The sequence below is a fragment of the Herpailurus yagouaroundi genome, unplaced genomic scaffold (genome assembly GCF_014898765.1).
Source record: "Herpailurus yagouaroundi ecotype Mexico unplaced genomic scaffold, PumYag 190, whole genome shotgun sequence".
Taxonomy (NCBI): domain Eukaryota; kingdom Metazoa; phylum Chordata; class Mammalia; order Carnivora; family Felidae; genus Herpailurus; species Herpailurus yagouaroundi.
In genome coordinates this window covers 25,531,953-25,548,969 of record NW_024412421.1, presented here as the reverse complement: position 1 = coordinate 25,548,969, position 17,017 = coordinate 25,531,953, and the positions used below count along the sequence as shown (strand labels likewise).

The following is a 17,017-nucleotide window of genomic DNA, read 5'->3' as shown; positions in this document are numbered from 1 at the left end:
TTCCTTCCTTCCTTCCTTCCTTCCTTCCTTCCTTCCTTCCTTCCTTCCTTCCTTCCTTCCCTGGTACAAGTGCGTGCTTTGTACAGTTGTCTTGCAAGTATTTGTGACGAATATATGCTAGGTATATTTTAGCAGAGAGATTGCTCTGCCAAAGGAAAGATACATGGGAGCTCAGTCGGTTAAGCATCCAACTCTTGATTTTGGCTCAGGTCATGATCTCATGGCCTGTGGGATTGAGCCCACATCAGGCTCTACGCTGACAGCTGCTTGGGATTCTCTGTCTGCCCATCCCCCGCTCACATGCACATGCTCTCTCCTCTCTGTCTCTCTCAAAATAAATAGACATTTTTTAAAAAAGGAAAGATACATGTATTTTAGTCTTTATAGATAATGCCATGGACAATTTGTGTCACTTTCTACCTGCAGCAACAATATATAAACATGCCCATTTCTTCATTAACCCTCAACATTGCTTGGTGTCATCAGACATTAGCTTATACCATCTAATAAATGAAAAAATGATCTCTTACTTTAATTTGCATTTTTCAGTTATAAATAAACACTTAACGAACCATTTGTATTTTTTGGTAAGCTATGTCCTTTGTTTTTCTGTTTTTGTTTTTAATTTTGATTTACATGAGCCAAGTATAACTGCTTGAGTTGATTATGAATCTAATTTTGAACGTATAACAAACCTGCTATTCCCTGTTGTTGATTATCTGGGTAACTGCCAGGTCTGTTTTGTTCTGTTTTGTATCTTTGTAAACATAGCTCCTTTTCTTCATTTTCATGAAAAAAATATCCAAGAATTTCCTAAGATGAAAGGATGGTAGTATTTTCCTGGCTTGTTATGAAACATTTGGCCAGCTTGCGTTTTAACAAAGAATGGCAAGTGATTCCGAGCTGTTGCAGCTTTGCTACGGTGTTTTCAGTTCGGTTTGTATTGTTTTTGTGTCGTTTTGTTGATGTGACAGTCACACATCCTCTTCAAGACCGGTATGCATTCTCTCTAATTTGAATGTATTCTGGTTTCCGTCCAGTCTCCCCAGAAGACCAGTCCTCTTCCATCTTCTGTTCCTATGGATGATGAAGAAGGGGACACTTGCACAATATGTTTGGAACTTTGGACCAATGCTGGGGATCACCGACTCTCAGCGTTACGCTGTGGGCACCTCTTTGGGTATAAGTGCATTTCTAAGTGGCTCAAGGGACAGACACGAAAATGTCCTCAGGTAAGAACCGTACATAAGGACTGTGCATGTGCACAGTCAGCATGTTAGGTCAGGGTTCCTAGAACCACACTAACTTTGTCTTGTTGGGCTCTTTAGTGCAACAAGAAAGCCAAGCACAGTGACATCGTGGTTCTTTATGCCCGAACCCTGAGAGCTCTGGACACTAGTGAACATGAGCAAATGAAAAGGTAGGTGACAAGAATCTGACTACCTGGCAAATCTGAAAAAGGAGGTATGAGTCACACTTAATGTGGTTCTCGGGCTTTACTTGGACCGTACTGGGGATCACTGGCAATCTGTCTCTCATTGTGATTTATAAATACACGTCTGATGTCTTCTGAGGGAGGTCTACATGATGTGTTCTTGATGTTTTGGAGGGGCACCTGGGTGGCTCAGTCAGCTAAGCGTCCGACTTCGGCTCAGGTCATGATCTCGTGGTTTGTGGGTTTGAGCCCCGCGTCAGGCTCTGTGCTGACAGTTCAGAACCTGGAGCCTGCTTTGGATTCTGTCTCCCCCTCTCTCTCTCTCTGCCTTCCCCCATTTGCACTCTCTCTCTCACCCTCTTTTGAAAATAAATGAACATTTTTTTTAAATGCGGTTTCGGGGGCGCCTGGGTGGCGCAGTCGGTTAAGCGTCCGACTTCAGCCAGGTCACGATCTTGCATTCCGTGAGTTCGAGCCCCGCGTCGGGCTCTGGGCTGATGGCTCAGAGCCTGGAGCCTCTTTCCGATTCTGTGTCTCCCTCTCTCTCTGCCCCTCGCCCGTTCATGCTCTGTCTCTCTCTGTCCCAAAAATAAATAAACGTTGAAAAAAAAATTTTTTTTTTAATGCGGTTTCGGAGCAACAGCTAATTCCAACTTCAGCTAGCTCAGTGAGTATAGCCCCCAGGTTCACTGAATGAACCTTCTCAACTATAGGGTAGGGGGAGCTTATCTAAAAATGAAGTCAGTGCACAAGAAAGCAGAGCTAAGCAGTGGAGGAAGACGGATTCCTGACCCTCAATTCAGCCATGCCTAAATTAGTTTCCAGTGGATTTCTCAGTGATAACGTTAGTTTTCAATTTTAGTTGGCCAGCTAAAGTAAAGTTTCTGTCCTGTAATCTAAGGAATATTAACCAGTGTTTCATCACATAATATTTTCATTCTGGGAAGACTGACACCTGGATCATGAAAATCTCCTTCCTCGAAACGGGGGGAAGGGGCACCTGGGTGGCTCAATTGAGCCCAGTCTTGATTTCAGCTCAGGTCATGATCCCAGGGTCGTGGGATCGAGCCCTGCATTGGGCTCCACACTGAACATGGAGCCTACTTAAGATTCGCTCTGTTTTTCCCTCTGCCCCTCTCCCCCACTCGCTCTCTTAGTCTAAAATAAGGGGGGGCGGGGTGGGAGAAGGGAAAGGTGAAAGAAGGATGACAGGTGGTAGACCTGCCGCTCATTTCTTCTGTGCCCTGTACCTCTTGTAAGTTTCTGCTTTCAGGGCCTGAGTGCCATGTGCAGATTAGAACAGGTAAATTCAGAAGGAATGGAGTAACTTCTCCTTCCGCAGGAGCACTTAGCTATCCCCACCAACTTGGAATCAGCTCTGACACTTAAGCCTGTAGTAGCGTGACCCAGGGAAGAAGACCATGGTGTCTTAAGCCCTCTCCAAATCAAAAGTCATAGAGAAACCTATAGCCCTCCAGTAATACCTCACACCTGGTGTGGGTGGCAGACCCCAGCAGAGTGAGTCCCTGGAATTTTTGTAGCTTATTCAGATTCTTCCCTAAGGATTACATTTACTGCCTGCCTCTGCTCCTAAATACCTTAGTCAGGAATTCCTCATCTTACTTTTTGTATACAGTTCATGACCACTTGGAACATTCTCCAAGTCTTAATCTCCTCTTCCCTAGAATAGGCTTAATGATACTTTAAACAAAGCAGTAACAGAAAAGAGGATCTGGCACACGGCTTAAGTGTTGCCATTTGTTCCCCCGTTTGTTTGTTCGTGTCGCTAAGCCCTCCTACAGCAGCACTCTCCATGGAAGATTCCTAAGTGAAGCTTTGCACGTGTAGTGCAGTACAAGAAATTATCAGCATTTTGGAAGCCCAAGAACAATTGGTAATAACACTACTTAAAATAAACTTTAAGAACATTAAAAAAATATATATCCCCCCACTGAAAGAGTGTAGGGACTTGGGTTTTCTCACAACACTGCTGGTAAGAATGTACACCAACACAACTCTTTAGAGGCCTTTGGCACTATGCTTTAAAAGCCTTCAAAAGTAAATCTGCAGGCATTTATTCTAAAGAAACAATTTGTGAAGAAATGCGTGCAAAGATTTATTTAATGAGACTTTTCATTTAAACATTGTTAATAATCCAGGGGGCCTGGGTGGCTTGGTTTGTTAAGCATCTGACTTCGGCTCAGGTCATGATCTTATCCCTGGATTCGAGCCCCATTTTGGGCTCTGTGCTGACAGCTCAGAGCCTGGAGCCTGCTTCAGATTCTGTGTGTCGCTCTCTCTGTCCCTCCCCCACTCATGTGCTCTGTCTCTCTCTCTTTCCCCCTCAAAAAGAAACTTAAAAAAAAAAAATGTAAGCATTGTTAATAATCCAAACTGAGAGAATTAGCTGATTGAGTAAACTCTGGCATATTCATGTGATAGAATTCTACACATTTATTTAAACTGATGTTAAAGTGCACATAATATTTTGTCATGAAAGTACATTATGGTGATTATATTTTTGCAAAGTGAAAAAAAATACTACAGGTAGTCACTGAGTAGTGGAATTACAGGTGATTTTCATTTTCTTCCTTATTTTTTCGTATTTGGTCCGACAAATACTTAGCATTTTTACATGGTAGCTGTGTGGAGAGGGCAATTTTGTTTAAAAAGCTTACTTTGTAGGTGTCGCAGTTAATATATGATTGTATTTAAAATTTTACGGGGCGCCTGGGTGGCTCAGTCAGTTGAGCGTCCGACTTCAGCTTAGGTCATGATCTCACGGTCTGTGAGTTTGAGCCCCACATAGGATCTGTGCTGACGCTCAGAGCCTGGAGCCTGCTTCGGATTCTGTGTCTCCCTCTGTCTCTGCCCCTCCCCTGCTCATGCTCTGTCTCTCTCTGTCTCAAAAATAAATTAAAACAAAACAAAACAAAACAAAAAACATAAAAGTTTTTTTTATGTTTTATATTACTCAGAAAACTCCCAACAAACCAACGTCCAGGACCAGTTGGCTTTACAGGTGAAGTCTACCAAAGTTTAAAGAAAAGTTAATAACTATTCTAACTTTTCCAAAAAATAGAAGAAGAAGGAAAACTTCCAAATTCATTCTATGAGGCAAGTGCCTCCCTAATACCAAAACCAGATAAAGACACCACACAAAAAAAAGAAAACTAAAAAAGAGAGAGAGAGAGAGAACTATAGACTAATATCTCTGATGAACATAGATACAGAAATCCTCAACAGAGTATTAGCAAGCCAAATCCAATAATACATTTAAAAAAAATTTAACCATGATCAAGTGGGATTTATTCCTGAGATACAAGGGTGATCTGTTATTTATAAATTAACCAGTGTGATATATTTTCTCAGAGAAAGGATAAAAAGCGTAGCCATTTCAGTAGATGCAGAAAAAGCATTTGACGAAGTATAACATCCGTTCATGATAAAAAACCCTGAACAAAGTAGATTTAGAGGGAACATACCTCAACACAATAAAGGCGATATATGGAAAACCCATCATCCTTAAAAACTGAGAGTTTTTTCCCTGAGGGCAGGACCAAGACCGGGATGTCCATTCTCACCACAGCAATCAGACAAGAGAAATAAAATATAAAAATAAAAGGCATCGAAATTGGTAAGGAAGAAGTAAAACTTTCACTGTTTGCTGATGACATGATACTATATGTAGAGAACCCAAAGGCCACCAAAAACTACTAGAACTGATAAATGAATTCAGTCAATTGGCACGATGAAAAATCAGTGTACAGAAATCTGTTGCATTTCTGTATACTAATGATGAAGCAGCAGAAGGAGAAATTAACAGTCCCACTTACAATTGCACCAAAAAACCCCAAAACCTAGGAATAAACTTAAGAGGTGAAAGACCTGTACTCTGAAAACTATAAAACATTGATGAAAGAAATTCAAGATGACACAAAGAAATGGAAGACATTCCATGCTCGTGGACTGGAAGAACAGATATTGTTAAAATGTCTATATTGCCCAAAGCAGTGTACTCATTTAATGTGATCCCTGTCAAAATACCAACAGCATTTTTCACAGAACTAGAACAAGCAGTCCTAAAATTTGTATGGAATGATAAAAGACCCCAAATAGCCAAAGCAATTTGGGAAAAGAAAAATAAACCTGAAAGCATCACAGTTCAGACTTCAAGTTATATCACAAAGATGTAGTAGTCAAAACTGTAGGGGCGCCTGGGTGGCGCAGTCGGTTAAGCGTCCGACTTCAGCCAGGTCACGATCTCGCGGTCTGTGAGTTCGAGCCCCGCGTCAGGCTCTGGGCTGATGGCTCGGAGCCTGGAGCCTGTTTCAAATTCTGTGTCTCCCTCTCTCTCTGCCCCTCCCCCGTTCATGCTCTGTCTCTCTCTGTCCCAAAAATAAATAAATGTTGAAAAAAAAAAATCAAAACTGTATGGTACTGGCACAAAAATAGACACGTGGATCACTGGAACACTGGAAAGCCCAGAAATCAACCCACAATTATATGGCCATTAATCTTTGAGAAAGCAGGAAAGAATACGCAATGAGAAAAAGACCGTTTCTTCAACAAACAGTATCGGGAAAACTGGGCAGCTACATGCAGAAGAATGAAACTGTACCACTTTGTCACACCATACACAAGAATAAACTCAAAATGGATGGAGGACCTAAATTTGAGAGCTAAAACCATAAAAATCCTAGAAGAGAACACAGGCACTAATTACTCTGCCATCAGCCGTAGCAATATTTTTCTAGATAGATCTCCTGAGACAAGGTAAACAAAAGCAAAAATAAGCTATTGGAACCACATCAAAATAAAAATCTTCTGCATAGCAAAGGAAACAACCAATAAAACTAAAAGGCAACCTATGGAATGGGAGAAAATATTCACAAATCACATATCTGATAAAGGGTTAGTATCCAAAATATATAAAGAATTTATACAAATCAATACACACACACACACCCCCCAAAGAATCCAATTTAAAAATGGGCAGAAGACATGACCAGACATTTCTCCAAAGAAGATGTACACATGACCAACAGACACATGAAAAATGGTGGACGTCACTCATCAGGGAAATGCAAATCAAAACTGTAATGAGATATCCTCTCACACCTGTTGGCTAAAATCAAAACTACAAGAAACAGTAGGTGTTGGCGAGGATGTGGAGAAAAGGGAACCATCGTGCACTGTTGATGGGAATGCAAACTGGTGCAGCCACTGTGGAAGACAGTATGGAAGTTGCCTCAAATAATTAAAAATAGAACTATCCTACAATCCAGTCATCACGTTACTGAGTATTTAGCCATAGTTTACAAAAACACTAATTCTTAGGGATATATGCTCCCCTATGTTTCGAGCAGCATTATGTACAATAGCCAAACTGTGGAAGCAGCCCAAGTGTCCATCAATAGATGAACGGAGAAAGAAGAGGTAGTATATATATACCAAATCTTGCCATTTACAACAACATGGATGGAGCTAAAGAGTATTATTCTAAGTGAAGTAAGCCAGTCAGGGAAAGACAAATACCGTATGATTTCACTCATGTGCAATTTGAGAAACAAGTAGACGGGGCCAACCAAAAAACAGACTCTTAACTATAGAGAACAGATAGAGAACAAACACATGGTTACCAGAGGGGAGATGGGGGCGGGGAGGCAGGTGATGGGTGAAATAGGTGATGGAGATTAAGAGTACACTTACTGTTGTTGTTATTATTATTTATTTATTTATTTTTGAAAGAGAGCAAGTGCGCAATCTAGGAAGAGGGGCAAAGGGAGAGGGAAAATCCCAAGCAGGCTCCATGCTCAGCACAGAGCCAGACACGGGACTTGATCCCACGACCCTGGGATCATGACCTGAGTCGACATCAAGAGTTGGACACTCAACCTACCGAGCCCCCCAAGCACCCCAAGAGTACACTTACCTTGAGGAGCACTGAGTAATATATAGAGTTGTTGAAACACTATATTGCACACCTGAAATTAATAGAACACTGTATGTTAGCTACACTGGAAGTAAAATTAAAAATAAACCTTGCTGATTACACATAATCAGTATGCCCCCTATCCTCTTTAGAAAATGTGAACATTTTGAAAATGCCAATAAATAGAGACTTCAGTGAGCACCCTTGTACTTGACTTTATCAGATCTTAACAACTTGCCATATTTGTTTAAGGCCTTAAGTAAATAAATAAATCATTACAGATAGAGCAAAAGCTTCCTTGTGAACTACATGTCCTTAATTCCATCACTTTCCTCAGAGGAGTTATAAATCATATTATAGTATGATTTAGGAAGTTTTTACACTTTATACAAATGTTATTGGATTATGATTTTCCTCTGTAACTTGTTTTTTTGGTTTAGCATTATGATTGGGGCACATATCCAACTTCGTGTAGCTCTAGCTTATTCATTTTAACTTCTGTATAGTCTTCTAGTTCTCTAATTTAGAATTTTCCTATCCATATTTTGTAGTTGTGGACAGTTAAGGTGGTATCTATCCAGTTTTTGTTAACATAAGCCACGGTGCAGAGAGATGGGCAATAGTCTCCTTAGGTCTAGAAATGGAATTACTTTATCATAGGTCACATATAATTTCAGCTTTACTAGATACTGTCAAATTGTTCCTCCAAGAAGCTCTTCCCAATATATATATTCCCGCCAGCAGAAGCCAGATTTCTTATTTTTTCATACTTTGTCTGCTTTGTATTATCAGACTTAATTTTGATGGTCTCATGAAGTGAAATAGTATTTACTTAATCTGCATTTCCTAAGTTATTAACGAAGTTGGACATACTCTTCTGTCAGTTTTGCTTATGTCATTTGTTCATTGATACTGAGCAAAATACATTGCTTGTTTCTTATTGATCTGTATAGTTTTTTGTGTTTTCCTTATACAGTTGACCCAGGAGTTGGAGGTGCCAGCCCATCCCACAGTGGAAAATCCACATATAACTTTCAACTCCCCCGAAGCTGAACTACTTATTAATAGCCTACTGTTGACTAGAAACCTCCCTGGTAACATAAACAGTGGGTTAACATATATTTTATATGTTATATGTATTCTACACTATATCCTTACAATAATATCTAACTTTTAATTTTTTCCATATTTCTGGGCTACGCAGTTTATCTGTGAATTTTTTCAAATTGTTCCAAATTTCCAAAAAGCTTTCCAATGTATGTATTGAAAAAAATCCACAGTAAATGGACTGGCAAGGCTCAAACCCGTGTTGTTCAGGGTCAGCTGTACTGATGCTTTGTTGCTTGTGTATATTGCAGATATAGGCCTCCAGTCTGGGCTTGTCTCTTTAATTTGTTTATGGTATCTTTGGTTGAACATGAGTTTTTAATTTTAACACAGTCCTTTATCACTTGTTTTGTGGGTTTTTTTGTCTCTAGTACTTCAAAGTCTTAAAGACGTAACATCATCTAAAGGTCTTTAAATTTTTTGCTTTTTACATGGGTTTTGAATATTTCTTAAATCTCGTTTTACAGATAGCCAGTTGTTGTAGTGTAATTATTAAGTAATATGTTCTTCCTGTGTAAGTTTTCATTGCTACCTCTACGCTAGATTAAGTTTCTGTATATAAACGAACTACTCTTAGGTTCTGTGGTCTCTTTGTTAATTCTCACCCCAGTATTCCCAGGTTGTAGCTTTAAAATACGTCCCCCCACCTTGTTCTTCAAATTGACTTTGCTATTCTTGGCACTTTGCTCTTCCGTATTAATTTTAAAATTAGTTGGCTGAGTTCCATTTAATGTAATTTCAATCAAGATTTCAAAGGAAACTTTTGAAATCTTGATTGAAATTGCATTAAATTTTTGAGAAGTTCCATCTTCATGATTTTGAGTCTTTCCAGCCATGAGCATTCTATAATATCCTTCCGCTTATTCGCTGTTTTCTTGTGCCTTCTACTAGTGTACTTTGCTTCATAAAGGTCTTGGCATGCCCTTTCACTGTATTCCTAGGTTGCTATTGTTAGACTTCCTGTTGTGAATGAATTTTTTTGTATTACATTTACTAATCAGTTATCTGGCATATGGGAAATACTTGATCCAAATTTCTTTGTTTTCTTTTCTTAAGTCTATTTTTTTAGTAATCTCTATACCCAACATGGGGCCCGAACTCACGACCCCGAGATTAAGAGACACATGCTACTCCTACTGAGCCAGCCAGGTGCCCCAATCTAATTTTCTTGATCTTAATTCCAGCGCCTTGCTGAGCTCTAATAATTTGTGACTTCTCTTGAATTTTCCGTGAAGATAAGTTGGGCAGCTTTATCCCTTCCTTTCCAGCTTTCATCTTTTTTCTATCCTATCTTGTTGGAGTGGAAATATTTTTTTTTTGCATTTCATATTTTGAAAGTGTCTTTAGGTACATACAAATTTATTTTTGTTCTTGGTGAATGTATTTTTTTCCTTATGTATAATTCCTCTTTATACCTATTCATGCTGTTGAATTCTAAACGATCTTAGTATTTTCCAGGTATATACTTTCTGTCTTTTTAACTTCAGCCTCATTTTTGTAGTATTACTTAATTTCAGTATCTGATGAACAGCTGGCAGCTTATTATTTTCTTTTAATCCAGCAGATAACTTTGTGGTCTTTTAACATGCCATTTTAGGGCGCCTGGGTGGCGCAGTCGGTTAAGCGTCCAACTTCAGCCAGGTCACGATCTCGCGGTCCGTGAGTTCGAGCCCCGCGTCAGGCTCTGGGCTGATGGCTCAGAGCCTGGAGCCTGTTTCCGATTCTTTGTCTCCCTCTCTCTCTGCCCCTCCCCCGTTCATGCTCTGTCTCTCTCTGTCCCAAAAATAAATAAACGTTGAAAAAAAAAAAAAAACAAAAAACAAAAAAAAAACCATGCCATTTTACTCTTTTGGCCCTAACTCAAGCGATAAGTTTGGCTCTGTTCCCTCATTTGGCATTTTTGCATTTTTAGTCTCATTCCATGGTAAGAGCCAAACTCCTGGTCCTCACTGCCTTCCTTAACACTGAACCTCAGTGATTCAAGAGTTCGGCCCTGCGTGCTACTTTTCTGTAGTGTTTCTGGATGTGAGAGCTTTCTCTTTGGTTACATTCATATTCACCATCGCGACATATTTACAGCAAAGTGTGTATATCAGAGCATGAAGTTAATCTGACATCTTGATGGGAGGTCTTTTGCCGCCTTTCTAATCTCCCCCTGTTGTTGGCTTCCCCTTCTAGTTCCTTACTAAAGGAGCAGATGCTAAGGAAGCAGGCCGAGTTAGAATCGGCACAGTGCCGGCTCCAACTTCAAGTCCTCACTGATGAGTGCGCTAAACTTCATAGTCGTGTCCAGGTAGGTTTACCCTTTCTCATCCAGAGAGCTTTCGGGATAAAAATGGAAGAGGAATCTAAATTGGATTTCTGTTCCTCTCAGATACAAAGAAGGATCTATCTAGCTTTTCAGAAAATAAACAACAAGTGTTTCATTCTTGATTAGGGCAGCGTGCACACTTGAGAGCGAATTCTGCAGTTTGAACTTTTAAAACATTAGTCAGCTAGCTGATAATTTGAACCCTAAGTCATTTTTACCTCCCTGAATCTACCCCTAAAATGATGGGTTTAGACAAAATGACCATTAAAGACTTTGAACTCTACTATTTTATGATCTGTGCTCTCCTTAGTTCAGTTGCTGGTTGAAATACTGTGAAAACTGCATCAGTCCTCTAGGATTCATGTCAGCGGTTTCATATAATGGAGAAAACATCCCATATTAAATCAAGGAATTGTGTATGAGGGGAATATCAAATGAAAAGGCTGCACATTTACAAAATCTTTTTCACTTTAGGATTTGCAAAAACTTCTTGTGCAGCATCGGGATCAGATTTCACAGCAACCCGGGGGCTCCCAGACACGTTTCCTGAGCTGCCTGCCCTCCAGCCAGGGCCAGCACAAGTACCGTTTCCAGAAGACCTTCACGGTGTCTCAGACAGGAAACTGCCGAATCATGACATACTGTGACACTCTGAGCTGCCTGGTGGTGTCACAGCCTTCTCCTCAGTCCTCCTTCCTGCCAGGTGAACCATCCAGATCCTCAGCGTTCATGTTCATTATTGGACTTCATTTATTTCTCTCTCTTTTTGGAGAATCCAGGACTCACTAGTGGGTGAACACTGACCCTGGCCCACCAGATCACCTTTCCTAGTCTGTTAATGCAGGTCCTCTGAGGTACTGCAAAGGTGTCTTTAGTGTCTGGCCAAAGTGTTGGCTTCATCCTGTAGATTTGTTCACCAAGAGCTCAGAAATGCCAATAACTGTGATAAAGTAAGAGGAAGATGGGGCTCTTGGAAGTGTGGGTTACTAGTGTAGGCCAAGGAGAAGGACAGCACTCCCTGTATGCCCCGTGGAGGCACCTCGCTGGCTCACTTGGTAGAGCATGTGACTTATGTTTGAGCCCCATGTTGGGTGTAGAGATATTACTTAGGGGCAAAAAAAATTTTTTTAATAAATAAGGTCACAGATTTTTTTTTTTTTTAATCTTTAATTTTTTGAGAGAGAGAACGTAAGTTTGGGGGTGGGGGGCAGAGAGCAGGAAACAGGACCCAAAGCGGACTTTGCGCTGACAGGCTGACAGCAACAAGCCCGATGTGGGGCTCGAACTCGGAAACCGTGAGATCATGACCCGAGCTGAAGTTGGATGCTCAATCGACTGAGCTGCCCAGTTGCCCTTGTCACAGATTCATTTTACACTGGATTTTTTTTTTTTTTTAAGGTATTAGTTTTTTTGAGTTATCTTGGGGTCCCTGGGTGGCTCAGTCGGTTCAGTGTCCGACTGTTGATTTTTGCTCTGGTCTTGATTGATTTTTTGCTCAGGTCATGATCCCCGTGTCAGGTTCCATGCTCAGTGTGGGACCTGCCTAAGAGTCTCTCTCTCTTTCCCTCTGCCCCTGTCCCCTGCTCATGTGCACGCCTGCTCGCTCTCTCTCTATCTCTCTACCTCTCTCTCTCTCTCTCTCTCTCTCTCTCTCTCTGAAATAAAAAAAAGGAGGGTAGGTGCCTGAGTAGCTCATTCAGTCAAGTGTCCCACTCCTGATTCTTGCTCAGGTAATGATCTCATGATTCGTGAGATCGAGCCCTGTGTTGGGCTCTGTGATGACAGCTCAGGGCCTGCTTGGGATTCTCTCTCTCCGTCTCTCTCTGTGCCTCCCCTGCTCATGTGCGCACGCTCTCTCTCTTCCTCTAAATTTTAAATCAATAAAATAAAATGTTATCTGTACACTCAACATGGGGCTCAGACTTAGAACTTTGAGATCAAGAGTCGCATGCTCTACCAACTGAGCCAGCCAGGCATCCCTAGACTAGGAATACTTTTTTAATAATTTTTTTTTTAATGTTTATTTATTTATTTTGAGAGAGAGTGGGGAGGGAGGGGGAGAGAGAGAGAGAGAGAGAGAGAGAGAGAGAGAGAGAGAGAGAGAGAATCCCAAGCAGGCTCTGTGCTGTCATCGCAGAGCCCAACACAGGGCTCGATCTCATGAACCGTGAGATCATTCCCTGAGCCAGAATCAGGAGTGGGAAGCTTAACCAACTAGCCACCCAGGCACCCCTCGAATTCTTTTTTAAAATAATATCCCAAGGGCTAATTCAAGTTGAAACGAGATTTAATACTTATGTTCAGTAGTGTTAAATTGACAAATTCCAAATAAAAGAATTTGGAAATACATAGATTAGTATTGATAATAATACATTAATACTAAATTTTCTCAAATTTTGTGCTTTTTTAAGATTAATTTTAGATTGTCTTTTTTTTTTTTTTTTTTTAATTTTATTTAATGTTCATTTCTGAGACATGAGTTATGAGACAGCATGAGCCAAGGAGGGGCAGGGAGTGAGGGAGACCCAGAATCCAAAGCAGGCTCCAGGCTCAGAGCTGTCAGCACAGAGCCCGATGTGGGGCTTGAACTCACAAACTGTGAGATCATGATTTGAGGTGAAGTCGGTGGCTCAACTGACTGAGCCACCCAGGTGCCCCAAATTTTAGATTGTCTTAAGGTTGAAAAACAAATCTCCTCACATGCTCAATTAAATTATTCCTGATGGTTATAGATGTTTCTTTCCATGATCTTCAGCATATGATTTCCTCCAGCTGTCAGGTCTTTTTGCTTTAGTCTGATTTCCTGTTTACTCACTTAAACATTCCGTTCAAATGCTTCAAAACTCTGTCCCTCCAAACTTAGGTATAATCAGGATTTGGAGTAGAATTCCTAGATTATTATATATTTTTCTAATCACTTATAGCTGTGAGTTGAGAGAAAGTCCTTTTGAGGAGAACATAAAAGGACTGTTTATAATGTTTCTGTATCCCATCCACATTTTTAGTAAGATTTACCAAATTGGGAAAATATTTATTTTTAAATTTTAGAGAGAGCTCACGAGCAAGGAAGAGGGACAGAGAGAGAGAATCCGAAGCAGACTCCACGCTGTCGCGGAGCTCAATGTGGGGCTCAGTCCCACAACCGTTAGGTCATGATCTGAGCCAAAAATCAAGAGTTGGAAGCTCAGGGATGCCTCGGTGGCTCAGTTGGTTAAGCGTCCAACTCTTGATTTCAGTTCAGGTCATGGTCTCATGGTTTGTGAGGCTGAGCCTCCAGGAGACCCCATTCCTTTTTTCTTGTTTGTTTATTTAAAGTTTATCTATTTTGAGAGAGAGCTCGCAAGAAGGGGAGGGGCAGAGAGAGAGGGAGTGAGAGAGAATCTTAAGCAGGCTGCATGCTGTCAGTGCAGAGCCTGATGTGGGACTTGATCTCACAAATGATCTCGGGAACCGTGAGACTTGAGCCGAAGTCACAAGTTAGACGCTTAACTGACTCAGCCACCCAGTTCCTTTTTTTTTTTTTTTTTAATGGTTATTTTTGAGAGAGAGACAGAGACAGAGAGCAAGCAGGGAAGGGGCAGAGAGAGAGGGATACAAAAAATCTGAAGCAGGCTCCAGGCCCCAAGCTGTCAGCACAGAGCCCGACGTGGGGCTCGAACTCACAGACCACAAGATCATGACCTGAGCTGTAGTCGGCCGCCCAAGCAACTGAGCCACCCAGGTGCCCTGGTTCCTTTTTTCTAATGCACGTATTCCACAGTGTACAGCTAGCTCTTCTTGATAGCCTGTTGGTGCTAATTTCTCCTTGCTTCTCTTGATCATTAACTAGGCCAGTATTCGTGTTCCCTTGTTGATTTAAAGCCTGTGGTTTCTCTGTTTGTCTCTCTGGCTGTCCTAATTCTGTTTCAGCAGAGAACACAGTAGACTTTTCCCGCTTGGGGGGCGCCTGGGTGGCACAGTCGGTTAAGCGTCCGACTTCAGCCAGGTCACGATCTCGCGCTCCGTGGGTTCGAGCCCCGCGTCAGGCTCTGGGCTGATGGCTCAGAGCCTGGAGCCTGTTTCCGATTCTGTGTCTCCCTCTCTCTCTGCCTCTCCCCCGTTCATGCTCTGTCTCTCTCTGTCCCAAAAATAAATAAAAGTTGAAAAAAAAAATTAAAAAAAAAAAAAAACTTTTCCCACTTGGTTCCCTGGAGAAGCTGAGGTATGACTCGAGGCTGTCCTGAATCTAGGATTTGACAAATCCTGTTTGTGGATAACTTGGATAATAATGGATACTTAGTAAAAACAAATATAATATATTTACATAGCCTAGTAAGAGAACAGTAACATGACTTTTTAAGGACCTATCGAGGACAAGTTTGGGGGGGATTTTTTTCCCTTTCTGGAATGACACAAATTAATTAGAATACTTGAAGTGTCATCTGTTTTTATTCCATTCAAACAAATGTAGCATATCTTAACCACCTGATATAGAGATTACCTGTGTTCATTCTTTATTGTTCCTTCTCTTCTACATCTTCAGTGTCTGTGGTTCAAGTAGAATAGTCTCTGTGCTAATAGCTTTATTGAAGTATGACTGACATACAATAAATTGCACATATTGAAAGTATACAGTTGGGTGAGTTATGTATACACCCTTGAAACTATCCCCGTAATCAAGATAATGAACATATCTATTGCCCCAAAGTTTTCTCATGCCCTTTTATAATCCATCTCCCACCTGCCCCTCCCTCCTCTCCCCATTCCCAGGCAGCCACTGATCTACTCTCTGTCACTATACATTAGTTTGCATTTTCCAGAATTTAACTTAAACATAATCATGCAGCATTGTTCTTTTTTGTCTGGCTTCTTCCAGCATAAAGTTTTGGAGATTCGTCCGTATTAATATGTATATCAGTATTTCATTTCCTTTTATTACTGGGTAGCATTCTGTTCTGTGTACATGTTCACATAGTGGTTTATCCATTCACCTGTTGCTGGGCATTTGGAGTAGAATATGCTTTTTAAAATAATTATAACCCTGGGGAATTTTTTTGTTTGTTTGACCAGCTGTTTTCCAGGGATTTATATGCCAGGAAAGGTGAATGAAGGAGCTACTTGAAAAGGTCATTTGCTTTGCCTTGAATTGACTTTCGGTGATCTATTTCACACTCTCTTGTCTTTGGCAGGCTTTGGTGTTAAGATGTTGAGTACTGCCAACATGCAAAGCAGTCAGTACATTCCCATGCATAGCAAACAGATCCGTGGACTGGCTTTCAGCAATCAGCCCAAAGGCCTACTGCTCTCTGCTTCCCTAGACAGCACTATTAAACTGACCAGGTGAGTGCTTTAGGGAGGACGGTGGGGCCTGGGCTGTTTAGTGTTAAACAGCGTAGAAATTAGTATCTGTATTAAGATGGCCTTAGCTTGCATTTTTTGGTCTAAGGCATTGTCTTCTGAGATCCAGTTTCATTGAATATAAAATGTGCTGCTCATCAAAGTAGATGCGACATCATAAATGTTATGTACAACGTTATGTTTTAAAATTACTTATGTTACAAAATGCATCTTAAGCCGCGCAGATGAGAGTAACACGCTAGAGATGGTCGAATGACAACGTGGAAGGAGCCTTGGTACCTGGCACCATGGAGTTACCAAACCAGCTTGGAGCTGCTTGTTGCTGGTCTGTTACGAGGACCATTCTGCCTAACAGAAATGCTCACCAGGAACTCACTGTCCTGGGGTGCCATGACTTCTCTCATCAGTAACCCTCAGTCACGATATTTCATCTTTCATGTGACTGCTGTGAACCAGATGGGATGTACTTAGTGCCTTCATCTTTTAGAAAGTAGTTCTGATCAGATGTCTGATAGTTGGCTTCCTATTCTGCAGTTAAATCTGAGGAATATCATGATAGCACTGTCAGACCTGAGAAGTCTCTTGACTTTTCTTTTTTGAAAATTTTTTTTTCAACGTTTATTTGTTTTTGGGACAGAGAGACAGAGCATGAACGGGGGAGGGGCAGAGAGAGAGGGAGACACAGAATCGGAAACAGGCTCCAGGCTCTGAGCCATCAGCCCAGAGCCCGACGCGGGGCTCGAACTCATGGACCGCGAGATGGTGACCTGGCTGAAGTCGGACGCTTAACTGACTGCGCCACCCAGGCGCCCCAGCCTCTTTACTTTTCAAGAATGCTTCAGCTTGGGGCGCCTGGGTGGCGCAGTTGGTTAAGCGTCCGACTTCAGCCAGG

The 17,017-nt window shown here is 41.3% G+C and overlaps 1 protein-coding gene across 1 annotated transcript in view; it reads left to right on the top strand.

Moving 5' to 3' along the window:
* The window catches only part of RFWD3 (ring finger and WD repeat domain 3), a 43,563-nt gene that overhangs the window by 18,250 nt on the left and 8,296 nt on the right, over positions 1–17,017 (top strand). The window contains exons 5-9 of the mRNA XM_040443128.1: positions 1,041–1,232; positions 1,329–1,420; positions 10,656–10,770; positions 11,263–11,491; positions 15,957–16,107. Coding sequence (XP_040299062.1) covers positions 1,041–1,232; positions 1,329–1,420; positions 10,656–10,770; positions 11,263–11,491; positions 15,957–16,107 — 779 coding nt within the window. The remainder of the gene's footprint in view (positions 1–1,040; positions 1,233–1,328; positions 1,421–10,655; positions 10,771–11,262; positions 11,492–15,956; positions 16,108–17,017) is intronic.